At 44.1% G+C, this 16,191-nt stretch overlaps 2 protein-coding genes across 2 annotated transcripts in view; one reads left to right on the top strand and one right to left on the bottom strand.

Moving 5' to 3' along the window:
- The window catches only part of LOC311177947 (late cornified envelope protein 2A-like), a gene marked incomplete at both ends in the record, with an annotated part of 137,830 nt that overhangs the window by 26,470 nt on the left and 95,169 nt on the right, over positions 1-16,191 (top strand). The window lies entirely within an intron of this gene.
- On the bottom strand, positions 2,355-2,621 carry LOC311177231 (late cornified envelope protein 3C-like; the record flags this gene model as incomplete). The annotated part of the gene is made up of 1 exon (XM_084243075.1): positions 2,355-2,621. The coding sequence occupies one exon, from the start codon at positions 2,619-2,621 to the stop codon at positions 2,355-2,357; it is 267 nt and encodes an 88-aa protein (XP_084099201.1).

The following is a 16,191-nucleotide window of genomic DNA, read 5'->3' as shown; positions in this document are numbered from 1 at the left end:
CCTGGCAGGAAAGACTGTATATTTGGGCTCTTTTTTTCTGTATTTAATAGGTATTTCATATTAGTGGAAACATACAATATTTTCCTTTTTTATCTGGCTATTCAACTTAGCATAATGTTCTTAAGGTTCACCCATGTTGTAGCATGAGTCTGAATTTCATTCCTTCTTAAGATCAGATATATTCCACCTACATGTACACTACATTTCATTTATCTATTCATCTGTTGATGGACATTTGAGTTGATAACCCCCTTTGGCTATTGTGAGTAGTGCTGCTATGCAGATGGGGCACCGATGTGACTAGGGGTGTACAATATCTGTTTGAATCCCTGCTTTCAATTCTTTTGGCTATATACCTAGAGGTGGAAATCTATGATGTCTTACTAATTTTTTAGTTTTTAATTAATAGTTTTATTTTAAGAACTATCCTGGCTCAGATCTGAGTATCGTTTTGTTTTACCATAATCTCAGCAACTCTCAGGCAATGAAGAATATCACTCTTGGATCAATAGAAAATAGGGGTTTCAGCAGGGGTGAGGACATGTGGCAGCTGATGGTTACATTTTCATCTACTCAGGGACAGCACCTCCTTTCCCCTGATGGGGTGCTATTTCTAAGAAACCACTTAAAGTGGTTTGGAATCTTGGTATAGTGTTAAAAATTTATATTCAACATTTTGAGCTGGCTGAAAAAAGTAATTTAGAAATAATTCTGTTACTTACTTGGAAAAAATTCAGAATGGTGTGGTAGTTGTATTGATGATCCAGCAGCCAGACTGTTATGTGGTAAGTCAAGAATATGTGTGGGACTTATGTGTCCCCATCTGTAACAAGAGCTAATAAGAGAACCCACAAGCCAGGGTTGTTGGGGGATTGATTGACGAACATGCCTGCCAGTGAGAGCCATGTCTGACTCAGAGTAAACGCTAAGTAAATATTTGATCTTAAGATTATCTTCATTATTTATTTATTTATTTGTTTGTTTATTTATTTATACAAGCACTGGGTACAGTCAGAAGCGCGGGAGGGTGAGAGAATTCACCAGAGCCAGAGTGGGGAGCAGAGCAGGCAGAAGGACCGAAGTACACTGCTGAGGGAAGCAGCGGGCTGCAGGAGAGGTCTGAGCGCCATGTGGGATCCTCCTCTGGTGGCCGGGGAGCTGCCGGGGATCAAACCAGCACTGCAGAAGCTGTGGGCAGCTTCGCAACCCAGCGCTCAACCGCTGCGCCACCGGGGAGGCCCAAGATTATCTTCATTTTTAAAACCACACAAGTGGTTTTTTTTTTTTTTAAGATTTATTTATTTATGCTTACAAGAGCTGTGGTATAGGCCAGAGATGCGGGGGGTGAGAAGATTCACCAGAGACAGAGTGGGGAACAGAGCAGGCAGACTGACTGAAATACACTGCTGAGGGGAGCAGCGATCAAGACAGGAGAGGTCTGCTGCGCCATGTGAGTTGCTCCCTGGCCGGCCGGGAATCGAACTCATGCTGCAGAGGCTGCGGACTGCTTCATAGTGCGGTGCTAACCCCTTGCACCACCAGGGAGGCCCCAGGAGTGCTTTTAGTTTTCCTCCCAATTTCCTCCCACCTGACACTGAGAAAGCCCCGCTGCATTTCCCCCGTGCATCTGTGAGCTCTGCAGTTTTGACTCTCCTGCCCTCAGATCTTTATTAAAGATGTTGAGTTAGTAGTCATCAGGGGGCCTTACCTCTCCAGCCCCATCTCACAACAATTTTTTGGTTATTACTTTATTAGTTTCTTTGCCTCCTCATTCCCCGTCTCTTAGCTGGGGGTCCTGGAATATCCTCCATATTCTGAGGGTGTAGTCACCTCCCACAGATTCCGGGCAGGAGTCATAGATGGTACCCACACCATGGCAAATAAGGCCTCACACTGGTGTCGCCTCAAACCAGTATCCCTCCTCATCTCAGCCCTGTCAGAGGAATTGGACGGCTCTTTTCTGGCCTGGAGTCAGGACCTGCTCCGCATGCCAGGTGGTGGTGCTGGAGGGCCCAGGGGAGGCAGGACACACAGAGCAGCCTGGGTTCAGCAAAGTCAAGGAGAGTCTTTGCTGGGCAAAAAAAAAATATTTTTTCAGGCTCAGACACGGGAGATGACATGGGTGGGCAGATACTGACAGACACCAAGTTCTGACAGACACCAAGGTGCATTCTGGGGGCTCTTCAGAGGAGCCACTGAGGAAAGCTGGATACACTCCAGCAATGTTTCAGCACAGGCAGGGGGCACAGCAGTGGGGGCTTGTGAAGGACACGGTGAGGACCACCCTTGGAGCTGTCTCCTCTGATCCTTTGTCTCGGCATCAGGAGTCCAGGTCAGCAGCAGCCCCCAGAGCCTCAGCCACAGCCAGAGCCCCCCAACTGCCGCCCACTGACACCGTCACAGGAGCCAGAGCTTTGGCGCCTGCACCCATGGGACCTGTGGCTCCCATGGAGGCTCAGGCAGCAGCCGGTCCCAGAGCTGGGGCCATGGCAGTCCCCAGAGCTGAGAGCACAGCCCGAGGAGGCCGGAGGCAAGCACTGCGCTGGGCTCTTGGGGGGGCACTTGGGTGTGGGGCACTTGGGAGGGGGCTGGCACTGCTGCTGGTTCTGCTGGCAGGACATGGTGGCAGGAGGTGGGTGAGCCTGAAGAAATTAAAGCAAATGGTCAGTGCAAAAACTCCGCGTCAGTGTCTCCTCTGTGAAGGGTTTTATAAAGCCCCAGTCCCTTCTACCTGCTGATTCCTGAGCTGTGATTTAGGGGGAAAATGGAAACCAGCTTCGAGTTAAATTGCCCTGGCAAAACATTTCCCTCACCTAGCTTCCTTCTAGCAATGATGCTGCTATCTTCTAACTGGCTTGTCTCTCTGTCTTCTCTCTGTCTTCCTGGAAACACTATATCCAGTTGGGCAGTGACTCCTGGAGGATGTCCCGGTACATGCCCATGGGGGGAGCCGGTGCCACAGATCTTGATGCTTCCCACCCAGGTTCCTTGTTCACTGTCCCCAGCTCCCCTCCAAGGTCCTCCTCTTGCTTCTTCTCCATCAGACACCTCTGCTTCCCTGCAGTAGACTGAGCTGTGTTCCCAGCACTCCCAGCTGAGACTGTGACCCTTGTAGATACTCACCGGGTGCAGAGGAGGCAGGAGAGGCTGTTCCAGAGGAGGCTGTGCATGGGGAGCCCAGAGCAGGAGCCCTTTTATCCTGGGCAGGGTGTGATGCAGGGCCTGAGCACGCAGCTGATTTCTCATGCAGGGAGTGTGACAGGGCCACATACTCCCATTCCTGCTCCCCAGTTTGCTCCTGCATGCTTGCCAAGATGTCTGGGAAGAGGAAACAGGAAATCCTGATGACTGCTCCCAGCTGTGTTGGACACCTGCCCTTTCCCTTTCATTCATGCAGCTCAGGTGCTTAACCTCAGTTCTGCCCCTTGTATTTTTGCTGCAGTGTAATGCTGGGCTGTGAAACATTTCCTGACCTTGAACATTTCAAGTTTAACTGGACAGACATCAGAGAAGTAAATAGTGTCTGATACCATGTGATTCACTCTGATACAAATGTCTCCAGATACCTCTGTCTTTTGGGCATCTGTTTCTTATTCCCAAGTGTAATGATTTGTTCAGACTTAATGTGCTCCTGACTACTGGGAATATTTGGTGATCTAAGACCACTGGACCCTGGGAATGAGATGTGTTAGGAAATAGACAGAAGATGGGATCCTGCCCTGTCTGGTGCAGTCCTTAAGCGAACTGAGGCTAAGGTAGGGTTATGTTAATGAGCAAAGTACCAAGAGAACCTAAAGTAGTTGAGATCATGAGACTCATACTTAATGTGAAAAAAAATCCCCCTTTACTTTCAGTTTTCAGTGTATAAAAAATTAAATTGTCTGAAAAAGATGGGTTAAAGCATAATTAGGAATGCCCAACGTAGGGCGTAACCAGTTAATATCTCCACGTAACTTTTGAAAATCATTTAAGGTTTTTAAATGCTTTTGTTGCAGTTTCATGCACTGAGGTCGCACAGTGTGCCGGCCAACAAGGCCACCGACATATTTTAAAGGTGATAAGGTTTGAATTTTCTTGGGAGCTATTAAAAGACCAAACTTTGGAAATCCCATTAATAAAAACTGTACAACTTGAGAAAGGACAAAGTTACTGTCAGCAGCTATTAAAATATCATCCATATAATGTAAAATGCGAGCATTTGGAAATTGCTGCCGTGAACTAACTAGAGCCTTGTCAACATAAAACTGACACATAATAGGAGAATCTGCCATGTCCTGAGGCAGCACCTTCCATTGATATCGCTGGGCAGGCTGTCCATTATTTAAAGAGGGCACCTTAAAGGCAAATCGAACAGTGTCCTGTAGAAAAATACAAGCATAGCCTCTTCCACAAGTTAAATGAATTAAAAATTTTTTGAAGACAAAGGAGGTGTAAGCAGGTGCATTATTTGTCTTAATAGTTTAGGCTTTTCTGCACAAGCAAAGCAAAACATAAAATGTTGAGACACATTTTTAAAGGCTTTTCCGGTTTTAGCTGTAGCCATAATCAAATGAGAAAAGATGTCTACAGAGACATGTACATAATTTTTTAAAGCTGGGAACATAAGGTTTTAGGAGGAGCTGCAGCATTAGGAGAATTAGTTTCTCTAGAAGCAATTCCTGATTTCTGAGGGCAATTTTTACTGAAATGGCCTGTGTGGCCACCTGAAAGCAGGCTTCAGTATTAATTAGTCTTTTTTCCATCAAATGAATAAATTGATCAAATAATGCAATACAGTTAAATTTCCAACACATATCATTGTTTCTCTTCAAACCCATTATTTGCAGGTTTTATAAACCAAGGCAAATAAAATTTACTTCCCCTCAAACCTTCTACCACTTACTACATACTCTCAATTTTAGCTTTTTCTCTGTTTTTTCCCCATTCTGGCACAACCAGACATTTTAATTTTAAGACAAACCTATTCTCCCTTTCCTTTTTTTTTTTTTTTTTTTACTTACGATCACTTGTTCTTCCTCTTTTCTTCAGACACCACTAAAACTTTCAACAAATTATGATGGTGGTTTCTTTTCAGTAGTTCAGAACATAAGAAGATGCTTTGTGTGTTCGTCACCCCAAAATGCTGCTTTAAACATTGCAGATTTTTAAAATTGACTTAAAAACAGTATAGCTGAGTTTCACTTGGTAAAGTTAATATGACAAAAAATTATAAGTATATATTTTTAGTCAAGGAAAGAAAAATACTTTAAAGATACATTTAAAAAGAGTAGATTATTATTAATATTTAACATTATAACTTTAAGACATACATGATTTGTATTATATTATAAAATTTGAACTAGTTTTTGTATATTAAAAATTTGGATCATGATTGATCTTAAAATTTGTTTTTATGAGAACTTATATAGGCGCCGTTTATAATTAGTCCTCCCGGAGGTAAAGAACAAAACAAAACAAAGACACAAAGACAGACACAAACAGACACAGAGATCTCTTGATATGCATATAAAATTTTAGCCATATGTATATATTTTAAAACATAGTCATTTTACCAATATGTGTGAAGATACTGAGGTTTTTAATGAGTTAACAGCTAAAATCTGTACACAGAATAAGTATCTAATCTTAATTATTACCAAAGACCTTGGGCTCGAGACCACAGCAGTCACGGCAGTTTTTACTAACTTTTTTGATAAGAAAATATTTTGGGAGTTTATATTTTTAAGAAATGATTTTTTGGCTTTAGGTTGTTAACACATTATCTCACTGGGAACAGGCATATTTTAAAACATAAAAGAACACTGTTATCTTGAGAACAGGAGAAGAGGTAAATTTTTACAGTCTGCCTGTTTGTAGGCTTTTATCAAAATTTGAGGTTTAGAATTTAGCTCAAAAATGTCTGTATTAATACTGTATATTTTACCAGGTTAATTAGTTTTAACAAGAAATGTAACCTTTTATAGGTCTAATAAGTAAATTTAAAAGCTTTTATTTCACCAATAAACATTTTGTATAGTTTATTTGCAAGTCCAAAGTTACCCCACAGTTTTTACCTTAAACAATGTAGACTTTAAAATGAGAAACACCCAGGGAAATAGAACTTTTTTCCTAGAATGAACCAAAATAGTTTGTTAAGGTGGACAAAAGGAAAGTCCAGTCCTCCACAATGGGAAGGCAGTAGAGACCTGCCAGTGATCGCAACACTGGAAAAAAAAAAAATCCAGGCAGCTGCTTGTTGAGACCAGGGGCAGCCCCACCTGTCCCCTGCAGTGGGTTTATACTATTTTAATAAAAACCTTTTAGTCATATTATAGTCATATAGTCTCATATAGTCAAATTTAACCATTTTCTTTCACTTTAACAATTGTGAATGAACTTTGAATACTATTATTGAGAAAGACCTTTTTTCTTTTTATTTTTTTCTAAAAGGAACAAATGACAAAACTCTAGTGGGGGGAACCTAGCCTCCTCCCCAGTGTCAGGTAAAGACACATCCTCAGGCCGAATTTTATGAGACCTTGTTGTTTTCATTTCCTCCTCCTCATGAAGAGGGATGGGAGACCTGATTTGAAGTCCTTGAGAAGTTGAGCTCCCTAAAGTAAACTCTCCTAACTTCTCTGCAGCTGGTTTAAGTCTTGAGCACTGTCTACGCCCCTGTTTAAAGGCAGGCTGCAACATTGAATACCACTCCTCTGGTGACATTATTTGTAAAAGGTTTGGCAGAATTATTAACAGCTACAACAAAAGGCTGAGCCCCTTGATCATCCTTATTGGATTCTTGCAAAGGAACATCATCATCACAATCTTCTAGAGATTGCTGAACAGCTTGAGCTGCCTTAGCCAGAGTGTCATCATCAAGGTCATACTTATGTAAAGATTCCTGCGCCGTTTGAACCAAAACGGCTGCGTCAGGACGGATTTTTCCGTCGACAACTAACATAGCTACTCTAAGTATAGCCCATGTGCACCAAAACTTTACAGGGATCTGCTCCCCCTGCTTATATTTCCGGACTATTGTCTCTCGGACCCGGTCCCATGATCCAAGATCAAAAGTACCAGTACCAGGAAACCAAAGATTAAATTCAGTCACAACATTCAAACATTCAAGAATTTGAGAGAGCGGGACTTTTGCCCCATTTTCAGCCAATAAATGTTTCAACAGAGAAGCAAAAGTAGGAAGATGAGAAGAAGAATACCCCATTCTGTTATTTTCCCCTTGTTTACTCACCACCTTGTGTAAACTATCACCCGCCGCTGCCGTCACCTCGTCACTCTGGGTGGGAGGTATTAACTTCAGGTCCCTGTATGCGGGCGCCACTTGTGGACTTCTAGTGAGTCCGAACCTGAACCACGGCGGTGAAGGAAATCAGACATGGAGGACTGTCATGTCCAGCATGCAGCAAATCTTTATTGTCTTAGTGCTCATTATATACTATTTTAATTGTAGCAGATGTAACATCAAAGCATACCACACAATGATAACACGTATGAATGATTAGTCTATTTTCTTACTATTATCTATTTACTTCAGACAGTAGGATACCGGGCGGTTAGTTCTCACACACATAATCTTATCGCCTCCTAGCCTGAGCCTGGGAAGTTCGCTCATTATTTTGTTGTTGTCAATCTGTGGAGATGTACGCAGTTCACTTCCAGGCTCTCAACACCGAGTCCTGTCACCAAGAGGTTTTCCTCCGAGACTCATGTGTTTTCACATGCCTTAGGGACTCAGGTCAAGGCCCTTCTGCTTACTGCGCAGGATCTCTCCATTTTGTTATTCTCAGATTGTGGAGATGTAGAAGCCCGACTCCACGCAGGTCACTTTCCAGGCTCTCAACACCAACGTCCTCCCAGACGCATGTGTTTTCACATGCCTTAGAGACTCGGGTCAAGGCCCTTTTGCTCACTACGCAGGGTGGCCACCTCCAACAATTGTCTACTGTAGGGAAAATGGTTTTTCAGGCTTTTCTGCCCTCCACCATTAGGATTGCCCTGCCTGATCTGGCACCTGCAGTTGTTACATTGTTGTGTTGTTTACTTCTGTGGGCCATGGGAGGAGTATTGATAAAGTCACTGAGAAAAGCAGGAGAGAAGCAGGAGAGAGAAGGGGAGAAAGCAAGCTAGAAGAGAGAGAAGCCCAGATTGAAGACTCGCTGGGGGCTTGGAGGCCTATTGGCCTCCTGGTACCCCGGCACACCTGCCTGCCGTGTGCCTGTTCGCCACACTACATGAAAAGCTCAATAAAAGGCTGAGAAAGCCACCAAGGGCTCTAGGACTCCTCCTTTACCCGGTCTGCTCGAATCCTAGAAAACCTGCTCTTTGCCCATCCTATTCTGCCCCTACACCTACAAATGTGAAAAGTTTGAGATAATTGATGGGGGTCATGAAGAGGATTTATACAATGTATTGCTAAAGATGATATTGATGAAGGTGGTAAGTTATGAATATTACATTTAATAAGATAGATCTGATTATATCTAGTTCGTGTAAGATGAAGTTTAAAATAAAATCTGAGTTATATCTTCCCAGGGGATTTTATTATAGTATCAGACATGAATTTTTCATTACTTCAGCTCTACTATCATCATAAAATTAAACGTATAAAAATTACACCAGTGATTAATGGTTCCTTTACAGAATTAAAGTGCCATGTAAAAAAAAGGTGATGTGGTTTAGATTTTGCTGAAAAAAATGAGCATTTATTTCCTTGTGTCTTATGCCTATGAGAAGCAAGTGTCATCCTTAAAATAGCAGCAAGCATGGAAAACATTTCCTGCTCCCTCCCATGGGTTGTATCCCTGAATTACTGGCAGCAGTGGGAGTGGGAGGTGGGCTGGGGTAGCAGAGGAATGAGGTGGGGGGGCATTAGTTGAAAAAATAACACAATATACTTTGGGATAGTTTTAAAGAATATAAACATTTTTGTCAATGACTATCAATGGACAGTTTCTCTGCCCTTCATGTAATAATAGTGGATATCAGGCTCTGCCCTAGCCCCATCCCTACCTATCTACCTGTCTTGGAAAACTTCACCAGGTGATGGAGCTCATTAATTTCACCTTCACCTTGATGAGTTGCTCCTCTCTCACCCCTCCTTTTCCTCATGAGCTCAGGGGCTCCACAGGCCCCATGCTCAGAGCAGTCACCTGTGATGACAGAGCACAGCCATATGGTCATGGCCTTGTCACATCCCCATAGCCAGGACAACTCCCTGAGAGTCACCCATGAGGAGTGCCATGATGAGGAGTCTTGACTTCCTGTGGTTCTGAGACCTCAAGGATACACAGAGACTGGTCTTGGGAGAACCTCATGGCTTAGTCATTACAGTTGTATTACTGGATCAGCCTATAGTACTGGATCTCAGGCTGAGCTCCTTAGACATTTTGAACATTCCAGATCAGCTATCAAGGAGGAATCAACAAACACAAAATCCATCTCCTTTTGCCTGCAACTAAGTTCCTCCTCAGTTCTGTCTTTCCAGTTCTCCCATAACAATTGTATTCCACAGCAAGCAGCTGAGTTACTCTTAAGGAAAATGGAAAAATGGAAGAGATAGACATATACTTTCCATGTTAACTTGAAGGATGCATTGCTAAGGTCTTTTGCTAGATCTCAATATCCCCCTCACAGCTGAAGCTATGGCAGCCCCTGGAGCTGAGGTTCTCAGGAAAGGGGTTGCAGGTGGACACTGAGGAAAGATATTTGATTAGACACTTTGGAGACTCTTGGGGAGGGGATCTTGATGCTACTTCTAGTTTTGCTTTTTAGGATCTCTTGTGGCAGGGGGAAAGTTTAGTAACTCCAGAGGAAGAAAAAAAGGCAAATAATTGCATGTGGTTTCATCAACTTAAAAAAATGATTTTCCCCCTATTTATTTCAGAGCTTATGACTTGGAACTCACAACTTAGGAAAAATTCTTGAGCAAAGAAGAGTAGAGAAGTAGAAAGTAGCTTGTGTTGAGGTATTCTGACTTCATTGAGGAGTCAAATCTTGAAACAGTGTTCTTATTTTGATTTACAGTCAGGAAATGTATGGAATGATTGGGATGGGTGAAGATGGTAAGTCTTATTTAGGGGACAACTTCTGACATTCTTCAATCCCAGTCCCTTTACATCTCTCTGGCAGATGTCAAGAATTTTGAGAAGCAAGGAATCCAAGAAACCCCAATTCCAGTTCAAATATGTGTGTCTTATTCTTGTAGCTCTGTCATCCCTGGTTTTCACTCATTCATAAAAATCACTCATTCTTTCAAGCCATTTATACTGTGATGGTAGTACACACTATGCTGGGCAAAGGAGAGTCAAGGACAAAGAAGATGCTGACCTTATCCTTAGACTGACAGTGTGGGGAGGCCAGAGGCAAGAGGTGAAGCAAGGATGTGAGGATATTGAAATACACTTGTGTGGGTATCCTCTAGCCCAAGGTCAGAGATTTTGGGTGTCAGGTCCTTTTCGCTCTGCAATGGCTCTGAGTGATTGATGCATCCAGATGTCACCTGCTAGCACTTGGAATGATTGATGAGAGAGACAGAGATGTAGAATCTGTAATCTATTCAGGCATAAAGAAACTAGATAGGGCAACTAAGAGGAGCTTGTGACCCAAGAGGCATCCAGGCCTTGGACTCTGGGCAACATCTCTTCTCTGATGTTTTTGGAGAACTTGTGCTCCATTTCTGAGCTAAGAAATGTGAAAAGGAAATGAAAACTGAATTGAAATTAATTTAGCCAGGAATGATGCTAGCTCCTTTTTGGTCTCCAGCTAGAAAAGAACACTGGGTCTTTTCTAATTGGACTTCTAAGTGTCTTCTCCAGGAGAAAGGGTGAGGTTTCCTTGAGGATGTCCACTGTGACCTCTGCAAGTTAGAGAACTGTTGAAACATCCCACAAAGACATTGGCTCATACTCTTCCTGCTGCCTCCATTCTGACTGACTGCCTCCCTCTCCTCTGATGAGACGTGTTCATGTCCTCCCAACATTCCTAGCTCAGGTCTTGCCCAAGCTGGACATTGAGCTGATTTTGTGGAAGCCAGAGAAAGCTCGTTCTGCATAGGCCAGACATAGAGAAGCCAGGAAAGGACCCTTTGGGTTTGTCATGCACAGCATCACCCTCTCCAGCCACATGCTAGTGCTGCACATCACAAACCCAAGAGATTCTTTGGGTTGCAATGCACAGCTCACCGTGCCAGCCTATGGGCACAAGACAGCATGTTTGACAAAATGGAGCCAGAAAACCCTGGTACTTAGTAAATACCTTCTTCTTAGACCTACAGATGTGTTAGCAGAGACCATGCTCTACAGTGGAATGTAGAGTTGAATAGGATGTGTGGCTGACCCAGAGTAATTAACTGGACAGACAGACAGGTTTTAAGTGCTATAATGGAAGTGGCTAACTATAGAGTCTGTATTACTTTGGGTGTCCTCTTTTTTTGCTGTGTGTTCCTAGAAGATCAGGTACTTGGATTTAATCAGTTCTTGCTCTTAGGGTGGTGACTGAACCAAGCACTTGACATTCAGGGTGAGCTGTGTGTGGAGAATGGATGGAAGGGTGAAGTTAGGGGAGGTGGGCTCCCTGAGAGGACTTACCAACACCCAGGAAGCAACATGAGATCCCTGGGCAGGAGAGGGGTGGAACAAACTAGGCTAAATCCAAGGGCAGGTATAGAGAAGGAAAAACACAATAATTGAACTGACAAAGATCACCATGAACATATTACAAATAATATTTCTCTCAAGATCCCAGGGAATGTGTGTTGATCATGAAGACCTTAAAAATCTGGAGTCAGGAGTGGCTCATTCATTTGCTTGAACTAGTCAAGTGAGTTCCGCAGATGTGAATGATAACTGAATGTACTGCCAGCTAAATGCCAAGTCTCCTGTGAGTTTCACTTAAATTTTAGGGGTGAATGCCTTATTCACTTAATCTCTAATATTAAAATAAATATATTTTGCTGCATGTTTTTTTTAAAGTAAAACACGGGCAGGACTGCCACGGACCAGCACAGCAGTGAACGATGAGGCTGTCTCAGGGTTGAGAGACTGCGCAGGGTGGTCAGGGATTCGGCGAAAGAAATGACACACTTCAAGAGAGAGTGTAAATCTGATGGGCCTCCCCGGTGGCGCAGCGGTTGAGCGCTGGGTTGCAAAGCTGCCCGCGGCCTCTGCGGCACCGGTTCGATCCCCGGCTGCTCCCCGGCCACCAGAGGAGGGTCCCACATGGCGCGCAGACCTCTCCTGCCGCCCGCTGCTCCCCTCAGCAGTGTACTTCGGTCCTTCTGCCTGCTCTGCTCCCCTCTCTGGCTCTGGTGAATTCTCTCACCCTCCCGCGCTTCTGACTGTACCCAGTGCATGTATAAACAAACAAACAAACAAATAATAAAATAAATAAAACATGCCTCTATAAAAAAAAAAAAAAAAAAAAAGAGAGAGTGTAAATCTGAGTGTAATTTTCTTTGAGTTGGTGACCACTATATATATGTTTTTCTAAAGGCATAGGAAAGGCAAACATCAGTGAAGAAATCAGCTTGCTTATAGGTTTAGCTTATCATTGATAGGGCAGTGATTTACATCTGGACCCAGGCACATTCCTAAGTAGTTAGGCTATTAATTTTTCTTTTTATTTTATGTGATTACTTTTTGTTTAAACTACTCACTACCACTAAATTACTATTAATTAGCATGGGTGAGTTTTACTTTTCACAATGTAATATTTTTATCATTAAGATTAATGCTAACAAGACTAAGCATACAACAGAGAAATTATTAAGCTAACAGTTCTATTAATACACAGTGTTTAGTAACATTTCATTTGAATTAGCCTAGTTATTAGATTTTCTATGTTCTTTTTTAATCAGCAAACCAATGACATTTTTAGACAGAGAAAGAGAAAAGATTTTAGAAAGAGAAAAGATTTTAGAGAGACAGTTGTATTAGAATAAAGTTTGTGTTCCCTGCGGTCAGCATTCCTGTAGTGGCTCCTGGGGGTCTTTATCTTTCAACAGGCTTCCATCTTATCTATGTCTTCAGGGCGTTTTGCTGTTCTCCCCCTGCATGCTGGTTCCTTGCCCAGCCAGACCTAGGGACCTTGGCGAAAGCCATTAGCCCTAAAGGTCATTGCAGGGGAGATGCAGCACAGGACTATAAAAAAACTTAACCCATATTTAAATAATGTTTATTACAAGAGGATGCAATTTTTACCTTCCCATCCTTCCACGCATTGAGAACATGGCAGTGCTGTGCCTTATTTCAAGCTGCCAGTGGGAGCACAGGAAACAGAGGAGACTCTGCGTGTGCTCGGGGTGAGATGGGGTGTGTGTGTGTGTGTGCGTGTGTGCAGGCACTCACAGCCTCACCAGCCTCTCCTGCCTCCTACCAGGTGGCTCCTGTTCTGCTGGAAGGTATTTCCAGAATCATCCCAGAACTACAGTTGAGAAGCCCTTTTACTCATCTTGTTGAGAATTCTTTCATTAAAGCCTGCACTAGAAAGACACCCTTCAGAACAGGTACTCTCTCACAGTGCCTGGATGGTAGGACTGAAATTACCTTTTGAAATGGGTATTTTTTTGTTTCTTAGGCGTGAAATCTCTACTTATTGAGAGACAACAATTGGGAAGGAAGTTCTGAAGTCATCAGACATCCCAGATCTATAAGTGTGGAGCCTCCTCTCTCTCTGTGAAGTTCAGGGGGTCCTGGCCTGCCTGGCCTACGGAAGCTCCACGTACCTCCTGGGGATGCTGTTCTTCAGTCTCCCCTCCTTCCTGAGCGCCTCCCAGCTGTCAGTCCTTCCATTTCTCATCAGAGCAGGAGCCCCGCAGGCCTGAGGCTGAATGTGTTTCCTGTGAGGTCAGAGGAAGGGCTGGGGGACCACAGTCTGGCACCTGGCCTGAGTTTGGGGATGCCTCTCCCAGGCTCCACTCTATCAGGGGGCACCATCCTCAGCGCTCTGGCTCCCTGGGTGGAGGCCTGCCTGGCTGGACAAATTCTGGGTGACTCCATGGCTTGGTAGTATTGGTAGGATGAGGCAACAGGCACACAGAAGCTCACGCTGTGTTCCTTGGAGTCAGGCCATGTGCATGATAAATATAGTTCCGTCTTGCTCTACAGCAGGGGTGCATTCTGAGAAGCTCCTCACATGGTGATGTTGTCATTGTACATCACAGTGCTCACTCACACAGGCTGAGGGGTACAGGCTCCTGCACCCCCAGGCTTCACGGCAGGGTTGGGGGGAACCACCACTGTGTATGTAAGTTCTGTCTGCTTATGATGGGAATGTCATTAAGTGATGTGTAACTATAAATGGTGAGCTGCACAAAGAAAAACTGCCATTTATGCAAAACATGGACCCCTCTTGGTTCAGGACTGCCTCATTACCCAAGCCGTTAGCAAGCATGTGGGAGCAGCTGAGTCATTCTCAGGAAGATGGTGTGAGAGTCTGAAAATGCCATCTGGTCTTCAGATTTAAAGTCACTCCCATTCTTTTTCTTAGGTTTCTAATTCCCCTTCAGATAGTGATTTTACATTTTGAGATATATAGCCCCTATCTATAATGTTCCAGAAAGATCCTGGATTTAGGGGAAGTTCGGGTTTTTCTTGCTATGTTGGGAGTTTAGTTAAAGTGCTGAAGCTGGAAATAATTGGATCTCAGCACCCCTGTTTAAAAATAAAATTTAATTTATTAATAAAATAAAATAAACTAGAGAGGCTCAAACTCATGCCCAAGAGCTTTTTCAGAAAAGCCACTGTGGCTCCTGTACCCGCTGCCTATTCCAGGGTGAACACTGGAAATCTGACAGAGTAAGAGTGGGGTGTGTGCTTCCTCAGAGTGGGGTGTGTGCTGACTTCCCCTTCCTAATGGACAGTGCTGGGGGAGAGGAGCCTTGAACATGGAAATTTTATGCTAGGTTTTATTAAGCTGCACTGGCTTTTTGAACCCTGGAAATGGACATGGGCCCTGCCTGAGAGAGCAATGAGAGACTGAACACAGCACGGAAAACAGAACCATTTCTTCTTGTAACAAACTGATTCCAGGTTGCTCAATAAAGTGCCCCTGAGCATCTGTCCTAAGGACTTCTCTGGGGTCTTTCCATCTATCAGAACTATCTGTCAATCAGTGGTGCAGCCAAGACTTGGGTCATGGTCCCTCACTGTGTTTAGAACCTTCCTTCTTGGTGTTGTTAACTGTTACTCCAAGAAATTTGTGTTTCATGGTCAAAGAAGCTGTGAAATGCTGCGTAAGGTATCAACCCTGAAAAGCTTTGTGTTCTAAAACCTCCCCTCAGCACCTATGGGTCACCAGTGGGTGATCAGAAATAAGTCTCTCTCTCTCTTTGGCATTGCTCTGGATGCCAACATTCCTGAAGGTCAGTGTGGGGTCTAGGAGTGCTGAGGGAGGGGGTGTGCAAAGGACCAACATGCAGGAAGTGGTGGTGCTGTGAGAAAGAGACCTTTGTTCACAAAGGCCTTTGCCTTAAGGCATGTAGGAAGGGCGGCCAAGGAGTACGAGGGATGGGGGTGAAGTCTGAAGATTTGAGGTGCCTGGAACAGCTTAGAGCTTCTAGAGGAACTTTTTAGGAGATTAAGTCCTGTGAGATGGAGGAGAGACAACAGGGACTTGGAGGGGCGACTGTGCACGTGCTGCTTGCCTGTCCCCCCATATAACAAGCGGTGACCTCTCCAGTCTCAGCACCCACTGCTGCCTCCTTTATCTCTTGATCCCCTGCATCATATTTTCTCACAGCTTCTGACTGTGGAGAGAAGGTAGACATCCACCAAGGGCCTGAAGGACTTTTGTCTGCACCCTCAGCCAGAGGGCACCGAATGACAGATCCTGAGTTCTCAGGGTCCCCTGGTGTCTGGCCAAGGCAAGCATCATGGGAAGTGTGGTCCCTCCACACACTCCCTGGGGGCTCCAGGGTCATGGTGGTCTGGAAGGGAAGGGAAAGGGGTAGGAGTTTTCCTGGTGGGAGGGATTCGGAAAGCCCCTAGCTGTGCAAATGCCTGTCCTCTTTCTGTGCACTTGTCATTTCTCATTTTTTCTTTTATTTTCCCTCCCTCCCTCCCTCTTACCTTCTTTCCCTTTCTTCCTCCCTCTCTCCTTTCTTCCCTCCTTTCCTTTCTTCTTTACCTTATTGAACTAACTGAACTCCATGTAATGTCCATTCCTAGATCCCCCACATCTTCCTGGGAAAGTGTCAAG

This window comes from Talpa europaea, assembly GCF_964194135.1.
Source record: "Talpa europaea genome assembly, chromosome: 9".
Lineage (NCBI taxonomy): Eukaryota > Metazoa > Chordata > Mammalia > Eulipotyphla > Talpidae > Talpa > Talpa europaea.
The sequence above is the reverse complement of the archived record's forward strand: the minus strand, read 5'-3'. Positions and strand labels throughout refer to the sequence as shown.